This window comes from Muscardinus avellanarius, assembly GCF_963383645.1.
Source record: "Muscardinus avellanarius genome assembly, chromosome: 16".
Classification (NCBI taxonomy): domain Eukaryota; kingdom Metazoa; phylum Chordata; class Mammalia; order Rodentia; family Gliridae; genus Muscardinus; species Muscardinus avellanarius.
Window position 1 is genome coordinate 60,332,863 of NC_137802.1, and position 14,898 is coordinate 60,347,760.

Genomic DNA, 14,898 nt, shown 5'->3' on the forward strand with positions numbered 1-14,898 from the left:
TGTGTGGTACTGGGGATGGAACCCAGGGGTATTGCACCTATGTGGTACACCCCTAGCCCTATATTTTAGTCTTTTTATTTTTGAAACAGGGTCTTACTGAGTTGCAAAGGGCCATGCTAAGTAGCTGAGGCTGTCTCCACGAACTGCGATCCTCTGGTCAGAGCCTCCCGGATGCTTGGGATTACAAGCGTGCGCCACCACGCCTGGCTTCTCCTTGTGATTTTGATGGGATCCTAATAGGTGTAGCAGGTTGTTCATGTTTATTGTCACACGTTTTTTCTTGTCCTTATATGCGTGTCTTGGATATATACTGCTGCTTTTCTCTTGTATTTTAAGTTATTCTTTTATTGCATAAGAAGCCATGCTTGTGGTAATGTGTTAGCATTGTAATCAATGCCACATGATTAATGATGCTCTTCTTTCATGGCAGTGTTGGGAGAAGGACTGGCCAGGGGAGAGGGCGCCTTCCGGGCAGCGCTTTACTGCATGCAGCTGAATGGAAAGCTCCAGCCGGTATCCACCATCCTTGCCAAGTCTTTGACTGGAGAATCCCTGGTATGTTGACGGGATCAAAGATGAATGCCTAACCACAGATTTACATTTAACTGCATAGGTGTATTGGAGAGGAAAATAATGGTTCATTTTTCCGATCAGAAATCAATCCTGGTGCTCATTTTTCTTTTTCTTTTTTTTGAAATGGGGACTCACTAAGTTGCGGAGGTCCTCAATAAGTAGCTGCGGCCGTCTGCGAACCGTGATCCTCCTGTCTCAGCCTCCCACACGCTGGGATTACAAGCATATGCCACCATGCCTGGCTTTTTTTGTGTGTGTGTGGTACTGGGGATGCTAATTTTTCTTAAACAAATGGATGCTTAATCATTGGATTCTTGTAGTTTTTGATAAAGTATTAAAAACCATATTAACTTAAAAAAATTAGAAATTATAGGATAACTATGATTTTCTTTAAAGATATAATTTAACACAGCCTGAAAATACTTTTTGGTTTTAAAATGCTCATGTGGAAGATAGGCATGGTAGTACATGCTTGTAATCCCAGAATTTGGGAGGCTGAGACAGGAGCATCGTGGTTTGCGGATAGCCTCAGCTACTTAGTGAGGCCTTTTGCAACTCAGTGAGACCCTGTTTCAAAATAATGAATAAAAATAGGGCTGGGGGTGTAGCTTGAAAGTAGAATGCCCCTGGGTTTCATCCCCAGTATTGGAAAAAAAGAAAAAAAAAGCTAATGTGGACATATAACTTTCTTATAGGGCTCTTAAGTTCAACCATCCATTTATTATTTATTTATTTATTTATTTATTTATTTATTTATTTATTTACTTACTTACTTATTTACTTACTTACTTACTTACTTAGGTACTGGGGGTGGAACCCAGGGGCCTTTTCTACCTTCAGGCTATACTCCCAGACCTATTTTATACTTTATTTGGAAACAGGGTCTCACTAAGTTGACGAGAGCATCACTAAGTAGCTGAGGCTGGCTTCAAACCTGGCTATCCTCCAATCTCAGCCTCCCAAATGCTGGGATTACAAGCATGTGACACCAGGCCTGGCGTATTTATTTTTTTGAGGTACTGGGGGATGGAACCCAGGGGCATTCTACCTCCAAGCTACACCCCCAGCCCTCTTCTTTATTTCTTTTTTTCTTTTCTTTCTTGGTCTGGGGATGGGACCCAGGGCCATTCGACCTTTGAGCTATATCCTCTGCCTTATTTTTTTATTCTTTATTTTGCAAGAGAGTCTCACTAAGTTGTGGGGAGCCTCACTAAGCAGCTGAGGCTGTTCGTGAACCATGATCCTCCTGTCTTAGCCTCCCAAATGCTGGGATTACAATGTGTGCTGCCACGCCCAGCTTATTCTTTATTTTGAAACAGGCTCTTACTGAGTTGCAAAAGGCTTCACTAAATAACAGGCTGTCCGCGAACCCAGATCCTCCTGTCTTAGCCTCCCAAATGCTGGGATTATAAGCGTGTGCCACCACACTTGGCTTCAACCGTTTATTTTATAAAATGTTTAAATTATCTAAACTAAGTAATGATTACTTTTGTTTTTGAAGATGATATGTATATAAATTAATATCCTTAGCCTGGTGTAGTGGCATATGCCACCACGTATTTGTAATCCCAGTTCTTGGGAGGCCGAGACAGGAGGATTACAGGTTTGTGGTCAGCCTCAGCTACTTAGTGAGGTCCTCCACAACTTAGACCCTGTTTCAAAATAAAGAATAAAAAATTGGGCCGTGAGCTGGATGTGGTGGCGAACGTTTGTAATCCCAGCATTTGGGAGACTGAGACAGGATGATCGCGGTTCCCAGACAGCCTCAGCTACTTAGTGAGGCCCTCTGCAACTCAGTGAGACCCGGTTTTAAAATAAAGAATAGAAAATAGGGCAGGGGGTGTAGCTTGGAGGTCGAATGCCCCTGGGTTCCATCCCCAGACCCTCAAAAAAAAACAACAAAAAATCCCCAAAAAACAAAAAATTGGGCTGAGGGTGTAGCTCAGAGGTAGAGCGTCCCTGGGTTTAATCCCTAGTACTACTAAATAAATAAATAAATAAATAAATAAATAAATAAATAAATGAATGCACCACTATGCCTTGCTATTTAAAAAAATTATAACTAATCTGATGGAACTGTTTAGTTCCATATTTATACTTTAGGATAAATTTTTAAAAATACAGCATTTAGTTTTCTAGTTTTGTTTTTTGAGATAAATGAAAAAGTACTTTTTGGAACTTTACAGTTGATAATAGGAATTGGAAGAAAAGGGTTTTCACGAGTTGGTAACTATTATAAAATTTGCTGATATTTTCTAGGAATCATAACAAAAGATAGTGAAAGCAAGAAAGTATATGTACTTTGCTTTTTGGTGTTTTTGTACCTTACTTACTCTTCTGAATTGATGACTGAAATTTAGAGCACAGTTGTACATTTCTGTGCAAAGAAGTTTATTTATCTGGGTGTGGTGGCCCATGCATATAATCCTAGTACTTGGGGGGCTGAGACAGGAGGATCACAGGTTAGAGGACACTCTGAGCAATGTAGTGAGACCCTGTTTAAATAAATTAATTAAAAATAATAGGGCTGGAGGGTGTAGCTCAGAGATAGAATGCTTCTGAGTTCAATTCCTAGTACCACATACAGAAAAAAAGGAGAAATATATTTGGGAGAATATAAAAAACAAATTAGAAAAATACTTGATAGATTACTGAGTATAATATATTGACCTGTCTTGTGAAAATGCAGTCATTTTCTAAGGAATTTTTGTGCAGTGAATTGTTTTTTAAATTTGAGAATGTCTCTTGATTTCATCAGAATCATATGAATTTAAAAGCTAACATGTGTTAATATAACAAAATTATAGTCTATTTCTAAATAGATGATAAAGAATATATCTCTACTGTATAATTAAGATGATTCTATCCCTAAAAGGCTTTTCTATATATAGCAAACATTTTATAGTTTTACCTGACCTGCTGGATTTTTAAATTTAAAACTAGTGAAAAGTAATTTGCTTATAAATCTCAAATGAAATTTGAATTTCAGAAAAGTAATATGCTTTCTTTCAATAACTTTATTTAAGCCATATGATCATTTTATATGAATCTGAGTCATAAATAACTGAGTTACCCATTTTGCACATATGAAACCATTAGTCCCAGGGAAAAAGGGTAAAAAAATTTTAGATTATTTTTCTCTTTACTTACTACATTTTGGTTTACAGTGATACCTTTTGGAAATTCTTATTGAATTAATTTCAAACTCTTATCTAGGATGAATATAGTATTTTTCCTTACCAGAAAAGTCGCACAGAGTTTTCCATGTTAATCTTTTTACCTTTTTCCATAGACTTGAATGAGGGATGAGGATAATCTTGTTTTTTACAGATAAACTTATGACAAAGGAATTGATCTGTGTTGCCATATTGAAGACTGAATATACTGATTGCTTTTCTTCTCTTTTGCTTCACCCTTTCAGAATGGGATGGTAACAAAAGATTTGACAAGACTGAAAGCTCTTCTCATGGAAACAGAGGTAAGTCTATTACAGGGATATCTTTGGAAGTCTGGCTGGTGTGAGTTAAATTTGAGAAGTCTCTGTAGCATCAGTCGAGAAGGCCACACTGTTCCAGGGCATAGTGAAACCTTCCCACATTCCCTATAACTCAGTTTGGTTCTATCTTGGGAATGTTGCCTTTCCTCAGGTCTCCTTTTTTTCTTTTTCTTTGTTTTTTGTTGTAACGGGGGATGGAACCCAGGGGCATTGTACCTCGGAGCTACACCCCCAGCCTTATTTTTTAGTCTTTTTTATTTTTGAAACAGGGTCTCACTGAGTTGGGAAGGGCCTCACTAAGTGGCTAAGGCTGTCCACGGAACGAAATCCTCTGGTCACCACCTCCCAAATACTGGGATTATAAGTGTGCACCATCATGCCAAGCCTCATGTCTCCTTTTCATCCTAGGTTCTTTCCTTAATCCTTATAAGAATGTTTAGGAAAGAATGTTTAGGGAATTTTCATTTTTAACTACTTCTGGCTGTTAGAAAATGCTATCCTTAAAAGTACAGTACTACAAAAACAAAAGAGATATTCCTTAAGCCATCTGTATCTTTTTAAGCAACAAGCAAGTCTGCGATTTATAGATTATTTTTAGGGAATGAAATTAGGAGATGGAAAGGATTTGTATCAAATCAAGTGGTGGACAAAATTGTGCTCCAGCAAGGGACTCGAAGCGCAGGCGGGAGGACGGGGACAGCCTGGGGTGTAAAAAGCACACAGGCTCTGATTTCCATTCCCCATCTGGGTATAGAAAGATATTTTTATTCATATGTTTTATTTTAAAAATAGCCATTTTAGCTAAGTGTGGTGGTTCACATTTGTAATCCCAGTGCTTGGGAGGCTGAGACAGGAGGATCGCACAGGTTCGAAGCCAGCCTCAGCTACTTAGTGAGGCTCCCAGCAACTTAGTGAGACCGTTTCCAAATAAAGTATAAAATAGGTCTGAGAGTATAGCCCAGATGTAGAAAAGCCCCTGGGTTCCACCCCCCCAGTACCCCCCCCCCCACATACACACACAGCTGGGCATGGTGGCTCACGCTTATAATCCCAGCATTTGGGAGGCTGAGATGGGAGGATCACAGTTCGCAGATAGCCTCAGCTACTTATTGAGACTCTGTTTAAAAATAAAGAATAAAAAATAGGGCTGGGAGGTAGAATGCCCCTGGGTTCCATCCCTAGTGCTGTTAAAAAAATTATTTTTTTCAGTTTTTATTATAAATGGAAGCCCTTGAAAAGTGATTTCTTGATTTGGTATTTTTTTCTTCAAGAATTGAGTGCCTACTGTGTGCTATGTATAGGCTTGGTGTTAGGGACATAGTACTGACCAAGACACCCATGGTCCTTGCTCTTTGGGAGGCTATGATAGCCTTGGAGAGAAGATAGACAACAATTAATTAACCAGTGGGTACAGTTCACATCGAGGGAAAGAATGAGCTTTTCTGCTGGAAAAATCATGGGATTGGGCTGCAAGAAACTGAGGCTATTAGCCATGCACTGAGTCACGGAGTGCTGATCCCAACAGAGCGTGTTCCTAACGTGGGACAGACGTGGGCACCAGCTTTACTTTTGTGCATTTCTTCTCCATTGCAAATCTAATTGCATGTCACAGCTCATACCACAGTCAGCAAAGAAGACAGTTACAGATTGCATGAACTGTTTTGCTACAATGAGGCTTATTTTTAAAGAAAATATAAATTTTCAAAGTCTTAAATTACTTGAAGTGACCAAGAACTAGTAAGTTCTCATTTCTTCAAAGCCATTTTCTTTCTTGTGTATGTTTAAGTCTTTTTAATTTTCAAGAGTTATAGAAGATAATTCTAAATGTTTGAGACTTTGAAAACAGAAATAAATTGACTTTTTGCTTTACTAGGATTTGGGGCTTTGTTCTTTTTTATGACCTTAACTGAATTAATCTTAACTTTACATCTAATAATAACACAAACATAGTAACAATTTTACATTTAATGTTTATAATCCTATTACATCTAAAGATACAAATACCATTGGACTTTATTTTGTTTAACTATACTGTTAGAAGAAGAGGCTTAAGTTTTGTTTGTAATTTGTATTTGAGCAGCATAAACTGTTTTTGATTAGTGAACTGATATTTAAAAAAATTCACTATAAAAACTAACAAATGCTGTAACCCTTATTAATTATTGTGCATGACAAAATTTAAAAATAGTAACAGTTTGTTATTTCAAAATAGGCTGAGCTGGTATTTAACATGTAAATGCTAGTGGATGAGAATCAAAACTTGGAACTGAAGACTGATTCATAAATACAATAAATATTTCTTTAGTAAAATCGAAACTGTCAAGCTGGGCATGATTGTGCACGCTTGTAATCCCAGCATTCGGGAGGCTGAGACCAGAGGATCGCGGTTTGCAGACAGCCTCAGCTACTTAGTGAGGCCCTCTGCAACTCAGTGAGACCCGGTTTCAAAATAATAAGAAATAGGGCAGGGGGTATAGCTTGGAGGTTGGATGCTCCTGGGTTCCATTCCCAGACCCGCAAAAAAAAAAAAAAAAAGGAAACTGTCTAATCAGTGGATTTGATTGTGAATTTCTAAGAGGGAGAGCAGTGTAATCTTTGGCTGCTTTATCCGAAGGTGAGTCAATAAAGACTGAAGGTCATAAACTAACTGAAATCGCCCTTCTCTTTTGGGATTTGAGCACATACACATTTTTAAAACACAAGCACAGCCGGGCGTGGTGGCGTATGCTTATAATCCCTGCGTTTGGGAGGTAGAGACAGGAGGATCACAAAGGTTCAAAGCCACGCTGGCTTGAGAGACCTTGTTTCCAAATAAAAAAGTGTAAAAATAGGTCTGGGAGTGTAGCCCGAAAGTGGAAGGGTTTCCAGGAACCTCAGTACCACCAAAATAAAACAAAACAAACCCAAACACAAGCACAGTGCCTTGGAACCTAAAAAGCCAGAGCAGCCTGTTGTCAGGCTGGTTGGCTGTGCCTCTTGCCCACAGTGAGGATGTGCGCCTCACACCAGGCTGACCTGCAGTGTCCCCACAGGCTCTACCCCCTGCTGAGTGTTATCTCAGATGCTGTCTCAGGAAACGTACCATGTGTTACATGTCTCTTTCAGCAGTTACAAATGTTTGAGGTTTTATTTTATGGCTGAAATATTTCATTCCATTCTTGTATATTTGGTAATTTTATTTTAATAAAATTTCCTTAGCTTTTATACTTTTATATTCTATTACACAAAATCATACTTTAAGGAGTAGTGTAGGACTGTGGTAATTAGACCTGGCTTGTAGAATCTAAAGAGATCTTTTAAGTGAATTTTTTTTAAATGAAACATAGAATGCTTATAATAGGAATAACTAGTTCTGATTTATTTGTTAGCTTATGTATTCTAATATTCAACCCCTCATTTTACAAAGGTAGGTTATCTTTTAAAAACTTACTGGTGAGCAGCTTGGCAGAAAATAACATTAATTTTGTTCCAACCCAACCTGAAATATCTAATTTGATTAGCCATACCCAATTAACATTCATGATGCTCATTTTATGGCACACGATGTTCCAGAGTTCATCTTAGATTCATCTTCAGATTCAGTTTAGCATTTCCTGAACATCCGTGCTACATCCATGGCTCAGGAAAGCTGAGAGAGATGCCTGGAAAGCCATCCTTTGGGGCACTCACAGGGGTATTCTAGCTACTGCACACACAGGGCAGTCTGGTCAGTCGGTGTGGTAATGGAAGTATGAACAGGGAGAGGGAAATGAACTCTCCAGGGCAGAGGATGGGAGTCTAAAGCATGGGGATAGTTAGTAAAGGCCCAGGGTGGCTTGGTAGAGAGAGAGATTGGCAAATAGTTGATTCAGAGAAGTGGTAGGAGTGGCAGTGGGAGTAGAGTATACAACAGACATGAGAGATGTTCTAGACCTGCTTGCTCAAAATTTGGAGAATACAGGAGAGAAGAGGGAAGAGTTCCAGGTGGCTTTTAAAATTTCTGGTCTGGTTCTCTTTGGGAGGAAGACTCCATTAACTTGACACCAAGAACACTGCAGGAGGAAGGTTCAGGTTTGGAGTAAAGTTGATGAATTTTGTTTTGGTTTTGAAGTGCTTAGGTATCCGTCCGTCCGTCCACCCACCCACCCACCCATTCGTCCCATTCATTCACCTATCCCCACTTATTATGTGCCAGATGCTCTGGGAGGTGTGGGAATGCAGGAAGGCAGTTACTGTTGACAACAAGTTTGTTTCTAGCTGGCAATGATCCATCATGTAAGATACTGTGGAATTGTTAAGAAAAAGTGCTATGCCTGGTACTTGGCTGATATTGGGGTTGTGGATCTTAGGGTGAAGTCAGAAGTGCTGGCTGGGTATTTACCTGTGAGTTAGAGCTCCACGTGGCAGGAGGGCTTATCTCAAATTGAGGATGGCTTGGTAGCATGCTATTAACTGCAGAAGAAAAGGCGCCTCTCTACTTAGTCTCTCTGTGAACAAATGAATGGTAGGTGCCACCCCACTAGAATGTAACTTCTCTTCTGTTTGTTGCCAGATTGCTTTATGTAGGGGAGTTCTCTGTTAAAGAGAGCCCGACAAGGGCTCCTTTTCTGTATTTAATTTTAATTTGGCATGGAACAAAGAACAAAAACTATCACTTGCAAAATATTAGTGTTACAAACTCCTTTTTATGCTGAATATCCAAATTTAATTCAGCATCACTGGTAATTGTCTTATGTCTTTCCTTTGAAAATTGCAGACAGCAACTAGTAATGCCCTCTCTGGATATCATTTGGAAGACTTAGATGAGGGTAAGTATAAAATTTTGTGTAATTTCTGGTAGTTTTGATTCTGGGCTTTGTTTTTTTATTGATTATTGGGGGAAATTGAGTTATAGTACATGTGTGTGGAGATGTAGGGAGAGAATATAAAAATTTAACTTTAAGGAAGTAGGTATGGATGAAAGCAGTTTCCTTGTGGCACCTTTTGGTAGAATAATGGAGTAACAGAAGTGGGAAATAACTTTGGAGGTCATCTAGCTCATCTTGCCTCCGTGTAGGACTCCATGTAAAGCTTATTCTTTGTAATCTCTGGAGAAAAGACTTTTTCTCCTCTCTCCCCTTCTTTCTCTTACTCACTCTGCCTTTCTCCCTCCCTCCCTTCCTCCCCTCCCTCCCCTCCCCCTCTTTCTCTCTTTCTTCTTTCTTTCTTTCTTTCTTTCTTTCTTTCTTTCTTTCTTTCTTTCTTTCTTTCTTTCTTTCTTTCTTTCTTTCTTTCTTTCTTTCTTTCTTTCTTTCTTTCTGCAGTACTGGGGATGGAACCCAGGGGCATTCTACCTCTGAGGTATGCCTCTAGCCCTACTTTTTAGTCTTTATTTTGAAACGGTCTCACTGAGTTGTAAAGGGCCTTGCTAAGTAGCTGAGACTGGCTGCAAACCATGATCCTCTTGTCTCAGCCTCCCAAATGCAGGAATTACAAGTGTGTGCCACCACACCCGGCTTCTTCCCCCTCTCTCATTCCTCCCTGCCTAGTATAGTTATTACATATTTGGAAGTTCTGATTATAATCTGAGCTCTTCCTGTCCTAGTTAAAGTCAGTAGTCTCCTGTCTCCTCTTGCCAGCGGAGAGGAGTGGAGACCAGCGTGCATTGAGTGTTTGCTGCATGCTGTGTTCTCTGGTAGTGCCTTTCACAGAGCATGTGTTGACGACGACGACTACTACTTTTTCTCCTTCTGTTGTGTGTGTGTGTGTGTGTGTGTGTGTGTGTGTGTGTGTGTGTGTGTGTGTGGTACTGGGGATGGAATCCAGGGGCATTGTATCTCCGAGCTACACCTCTGGCCCTATTTTTTTGTTTTTTTGTGTTTTTTTTTTTTAGTCTTTTTAATTGTTTGAAACAGGGTCTCACTGAGTTGGGAAGGGCCTCCTCAGTAACTGAGGCTATTGGTGAACCGCGATCCTTCAGTCTCCGCCTCCTGAACGCTGGGATTACAAGCCTGCACCACCATGCCCGGCCATGTATTGACTTCTTAGGGTCCGTTTTCATCTTTCTTCTTTTTTTGGTGTTTGTCTTTTTGGGGATTGAACTCAGAGGCTTTCTACCTCCAAGCTACACCCCCAGCCTGATTTTATTTATTTGGAAACAGGGTCTCAACAGGTTGCTGAGAGCCTTGCTACGTTGCTGAGGCTGGCTTTGAACCTGTGAACCTCCTGTCTTAGCTTCCCAAGTACTAGGATAACGAATGTGTGCTACCATGCCTGGCCCTTTTTCATCTCTCTGAGAGGTGATGAAATAGGTATTTATTAAGGTTTAGTAGTTTCCCCAAAGTCAGTCAGCTAGTAAGGGATAAAACACACCTTTTTGTTTTTTTGGTATTGAGGATTCTCATTCTCATATTCATTCTTTCTTTCTAGCTCTCATTCTCAAGCGCTTTCCTAAAGCTATGCCCCCAGGCTATTTTTACCACCCCCCCCCAGTACTGGGGATGGAACCCAGGGGCATTCTACCTCTGAGCTATACCCCTAGCCCTAAATAAAGATTTTTATTCTTTATTTTGAAACAGGGTCTCACTGAGCTGCAAGAGCCTCACTAAGTAGTTGAGGCTGTCCGCAAACTGCTATCCTCTGGTCTCAGCCTCCCGAATGCTGGGATTACAAGTTTTTGTTTTTGTTTTGAAACATGGTTTCCCCTAGTTGCTGAGGGTCTGGGTAAGTTTCCAGGGCTGCTGTTGAACCTACGATCCTCCTGTCTCAGCCTCCCAAGTACTGGGATCACAGGTGATCGCCACCATGCCTGGCTTTAAGCATACTGTTGAAGTTGAGTTGGCTGACTTTTTTCTTTGTGGGGAGTCACAGTGACTTATGAAGAATCAGAAAATGGCTGCTCAGCCTCCATCTGTACCCTCGCCTTTTCTCTCATTGGCTTACATAGAATCTCATCTAAAGAAATGAAAGCTGATTGTATTGTATTGAGAAGTAAGCAAATGCTGATTTTTTAGCTCCTATCTCAGAATTCAACTGTTGGAACTTTATTTCAGTTATAAAAGAGGGACACATCCTACAGTGACCTGTCAGATGAACCCTAAGTAGCATGGACGGTGTCACAGAGCTGCTGCTCACTTCCAGTAGTACAGTTTGTTATGTAAGGCTTCCTTCAGGGTAAAGGAAGTCCTGATGGAGTGAGAGAGAGACATCCCATGCTTAAGAAATGGCAAGCATCTCCCTCCTCAGTCTCCCCCGGTTCTTAGGGAAGAGATGGCCCAGGAGTAGGTCCACCGGGGATGTGACCGTGCTGGGTACCAGCTCAGTGTAGTTGCTGGCTGGCTGCCTCTTGAGTGGTTTCCAGGACTCACTTAGTTGATTGGTTGAACTCATTTGATTGGTGGGTTATGGTTTTGGTAGAGGTGAATATGTCATGTCATTTTTACATCTGGGGTAATCTGTGTGGAGGGATGATAGTATTTCTTATACATTAAAATATCAGAATTGCTAGGTAGCCTCAAATGATAAGATTATATCCTGATTACTCCCTAGGGTCTTGTAATGGTTGGCATTTCCGCCCACCACCTAGGGGAATCACAAGCAGCGAGGAATATACTTTGTGTAAAAGGTAATGTGAATTTTTTTTAAACCAATTACATGTCTTTGTTGAAAGGATAGACAGTTTTCCTTCCCTTTCTGAAAAGTAGTAATTCATATTCATATTCAAAAATGATAAAATGTGAAGGAAAAGTATAATGATTGAATAAAATGTTTTACTTCCCATTTGAAACAGAAGCCATGTCATTGTCATTAAATAATACAAGTCAAAACCATATCCATGATTCTTTTAATTATAAATAGTTATGATCTAAATGCAGATTAAGACTTAGTTTAGAAGTCTTTCATTTTACCAGTTGTATTATTATGGTTAAGCTTAATTGCTGGTCTCTTGTTAATAGGAAATTTCCCTAGGTGTGACAATTGAAATTGAATTAATATAAACCAAAGTAGAGCATAAAATAAAAGCTTATTATATTAATAACTTTCATGAAAAATAGCCATCTTCATGTAATCCTTATATAGAATTTTTGAGTATAAGGGTTAAGACTAACCTTTCAAAATTTAGTAATTGCATATTCATGTAGAAAGAATTATTAAAGTCCAATTTAAAAAGGTGAGCTATTCGGTTCTTTTTATAAGAACTAGTAACTGGTGAGATATTTATTTATTTATTTTTGTGGTGCTGGAGGTGGAACTCAGTGGCTTTTCTATTTCCGGGCTTTATACTCCCAGGCCTATTTTTTTTTATACTTTATTTAAACAGGGTCTCACTAAGTTGCTGAGTGCCTCACTAAGTAGCTGAGGCAGGCTTCGAACCTGTGTGATCCTCCTGTCTCAGCCTCCCAAGCGCTGGGATTACAAGCGTGCACCACCACGCCCGGCTCACTAGTGAGATTTTTAGATAGAAATTCTCACAACTCTAGAGAGCTTTTGATATGTGGCTTTGATGATTGAATAGTCAAGACATCAGATTTTGTAGTTGCAACAAGAAAACTAAAGAGTAAATACTGAAAATTCTAGAGTCATTGTGTTGTAGGAGAGGTCACACAATCCTATGAAAAGGAAATCTGAGAATGTTTATAGTTTAAATGAGGATAGAAAACCTTTGTTTTTTGTTAAAGGGAAATAAAGCGAAGCATAGGAAAACAAATTTTGGACTCATGAGGACATTTATTTACTTATTTTGTTAATTTTTTTTTTTTGTGGTACTGGGGTTCCTGGAAGCCCTTCTACCTCTGGGCTACACTCCCAGACCTATTTTTACATTTTTATTTGGAAACAGGGTCTCCTAAGCCAGCACGGCTGGCTTCGAACCTGCGCGATCCTCCTGTCTCTGCCTCCCAAGCGTGGGGATTACAAGCGTGCGCCACCACGCCCGGCTCATGAGGACATTTAAAAGACACATCACTCTATGATCTTACATGTGTCTTCTGAGGCATAAGAGGATACAATAATTAGAATGATTTTAAGTTCAGATGCTTCCCTGTACCATTAGGCGAAGCTTTAGATACACTTAGCTTTTCAGTGTGATGAGCCATTTGAAGATTTATATTGTGCTGATTCATTTTGCATTACTTACTGTTTTTTTTAGTTACTAACATTTTTTTAAGTTGGAAAATATACTATATTATCTTTGTATTTGTTTTGCTATTTATAGTTTTATTTTCATTATTTTCAGAAGACCTTGTATCAATTTTAAGTGTTTTTATTGATTTAAAAACTGATTTTACATATAATTTTGCAGCATATTTGCATTTAAAAAAGTTAATGATCATAGCCTTTTATTTTTATGTTTTTGACCACCGCATTGACAATTGAATTTTTACAATCTATATTTGGTTGGCACATAATTGCCCATATTTAAGGGGCACAACGTGACTTTTTTGGCATTTGGATTCACTGTTTAGTGATTACATCAGTGTAGTTAGCATTTCTGTCACCTTAAACATTCATCATTTCTTTTTGATGAGAACCTGTTTTTTGAAATATATGTACTACATTATTGTTCCCCAATTTTCTAAGTCACAAACACTGAGAAATCATTAACTCTGTGTCTTTTAAAGTGAACATTTATGTATTTACCCCTTGAATAATTGTATGTGACTTGAATAAATTTGAGTAAAATTAAATATTCCTAAATTTCTTTGAAACTTAAATGAATATCATCCAATGTTTTTAGTGAGGTATAGGAAATAGTAAAGTAGTAGAATAGAATAAAACCATTACATTTTTAGGTCAAAAGTAGAAGCCTTACATTGATAATTTGATAACTTAATTTTTTTTTAGAATGAAATTCCTAGTACATGGAACATTTTCTTTGGTTCATATCGTTTTGGAAAGCAGAGCATACCTGTGTGTGAACAACTAATCCACTTGATGTCAGTGTTGCCTTAAAAAATTCTACTCTAGGAGGAATTGTCTAATTAGAGTCCTTGTATCACAAAGGAAGCAAGTTTTAAATGTCTTTTTTGGGGAAGGGGCCATGAATATGTTGTGTGTTTAGGATCCCCTTATTCCAAAGAAACAAGTCAGTAAATGTGGGGATTGATGCTTTGATTATTACAAATCTTCTCATGTTCTCTAAACCTCTTCTTCCTTCTTTGTAAAAGACTGTGATAGATTATGGCCTTCCAGAAAATGTTTTATTTTCTTATTGAGCAGGCAGAAGGCAAATGCTGAAAGTTTAAATGGTTAAAGTATATGATAAAACAGTCTTTCCTATTCCACTTAGATTTTTAGAGCAAGGAATCTGTAGGTATGGTGCCCAGTGTACTTCAGCACATTCCCAGGAAGAACTAGCAGAATGGCAGAAAAGATACGCTTCACGGTTGATCAAATTGAAACAGCAAAATGAGAATAAACAGCTCTCAGGCAGTTATATGGAAACCTTGATAGAAAAGTGGATGAATTCATTATCTCCTGAGAAAGTGGTGAGGAGAATAAACTGTTTTTTTTTTGTCTGTCTTAACAGTGAGTTTGTTTGAATCTTGACTTTTTCGTGTGCTATGTTTTAGTTTATTTTATCTAATATCTGAAGACCTTGATCCTGATAAAGAGATGCTTTTTGTAGCGAAAGTAGACTTTGTTAAAATAAACAGCAAAACTAAACCATTCATTTTGAGATTTTCAGATATTTTATTAATTACCTTCTTTTAGGCAGTTTTGATTACTTTTTTGTTGTTTATTTACTATTTTCGCACTATGTCATTGTTTAAAATAACTAAAAGTAAATGCAGTTTTCATTTGGTATACAATTCCATCAATGCCTTTACTATTGACATTTATTTACTGTACAAAACAATTTTTGTGCTTAT

The 14,898-nt window shown here is 38.6% G+C and overlaps 1 protein-coding gene across 2 annotated transcripts in view; it reads left to right on the forward strand.

Moving 5' to 3' along the window:
- The window catches only part of HELZ (helicase with zinc finger), a gene marked incomplete at both ends in the record, with an annotated part of 133,403 nt that overhangs the window by 23,010 nt on the left and 95,495 nt on the right, over positions 1–14,898 (forward strand). For both annotated transcript variants that reach the window (XM_080712452.1, XM_080712453.1), the window contains 5 exons: positions 431–555; positions 3,995–4,051; positions 8,805–8,856; positions 11,576–11,651; positions 14,316–14,514. In XM_080712452.1, coding sequence (XP_080568578.1) covers positions 431–555; positions 3,995–4,051; positions 8,805–8,856; positions 11,576–11,651; positions 14,316–14,514 — 509 coding nt within the window. The remainder of the gene's footprint in view (positions 1–430; positions 556–3,994; positions 4,052–8,804; positions 8,857–11,575; positions 11,652–14,315; positions 14,515–14,898) is intronic.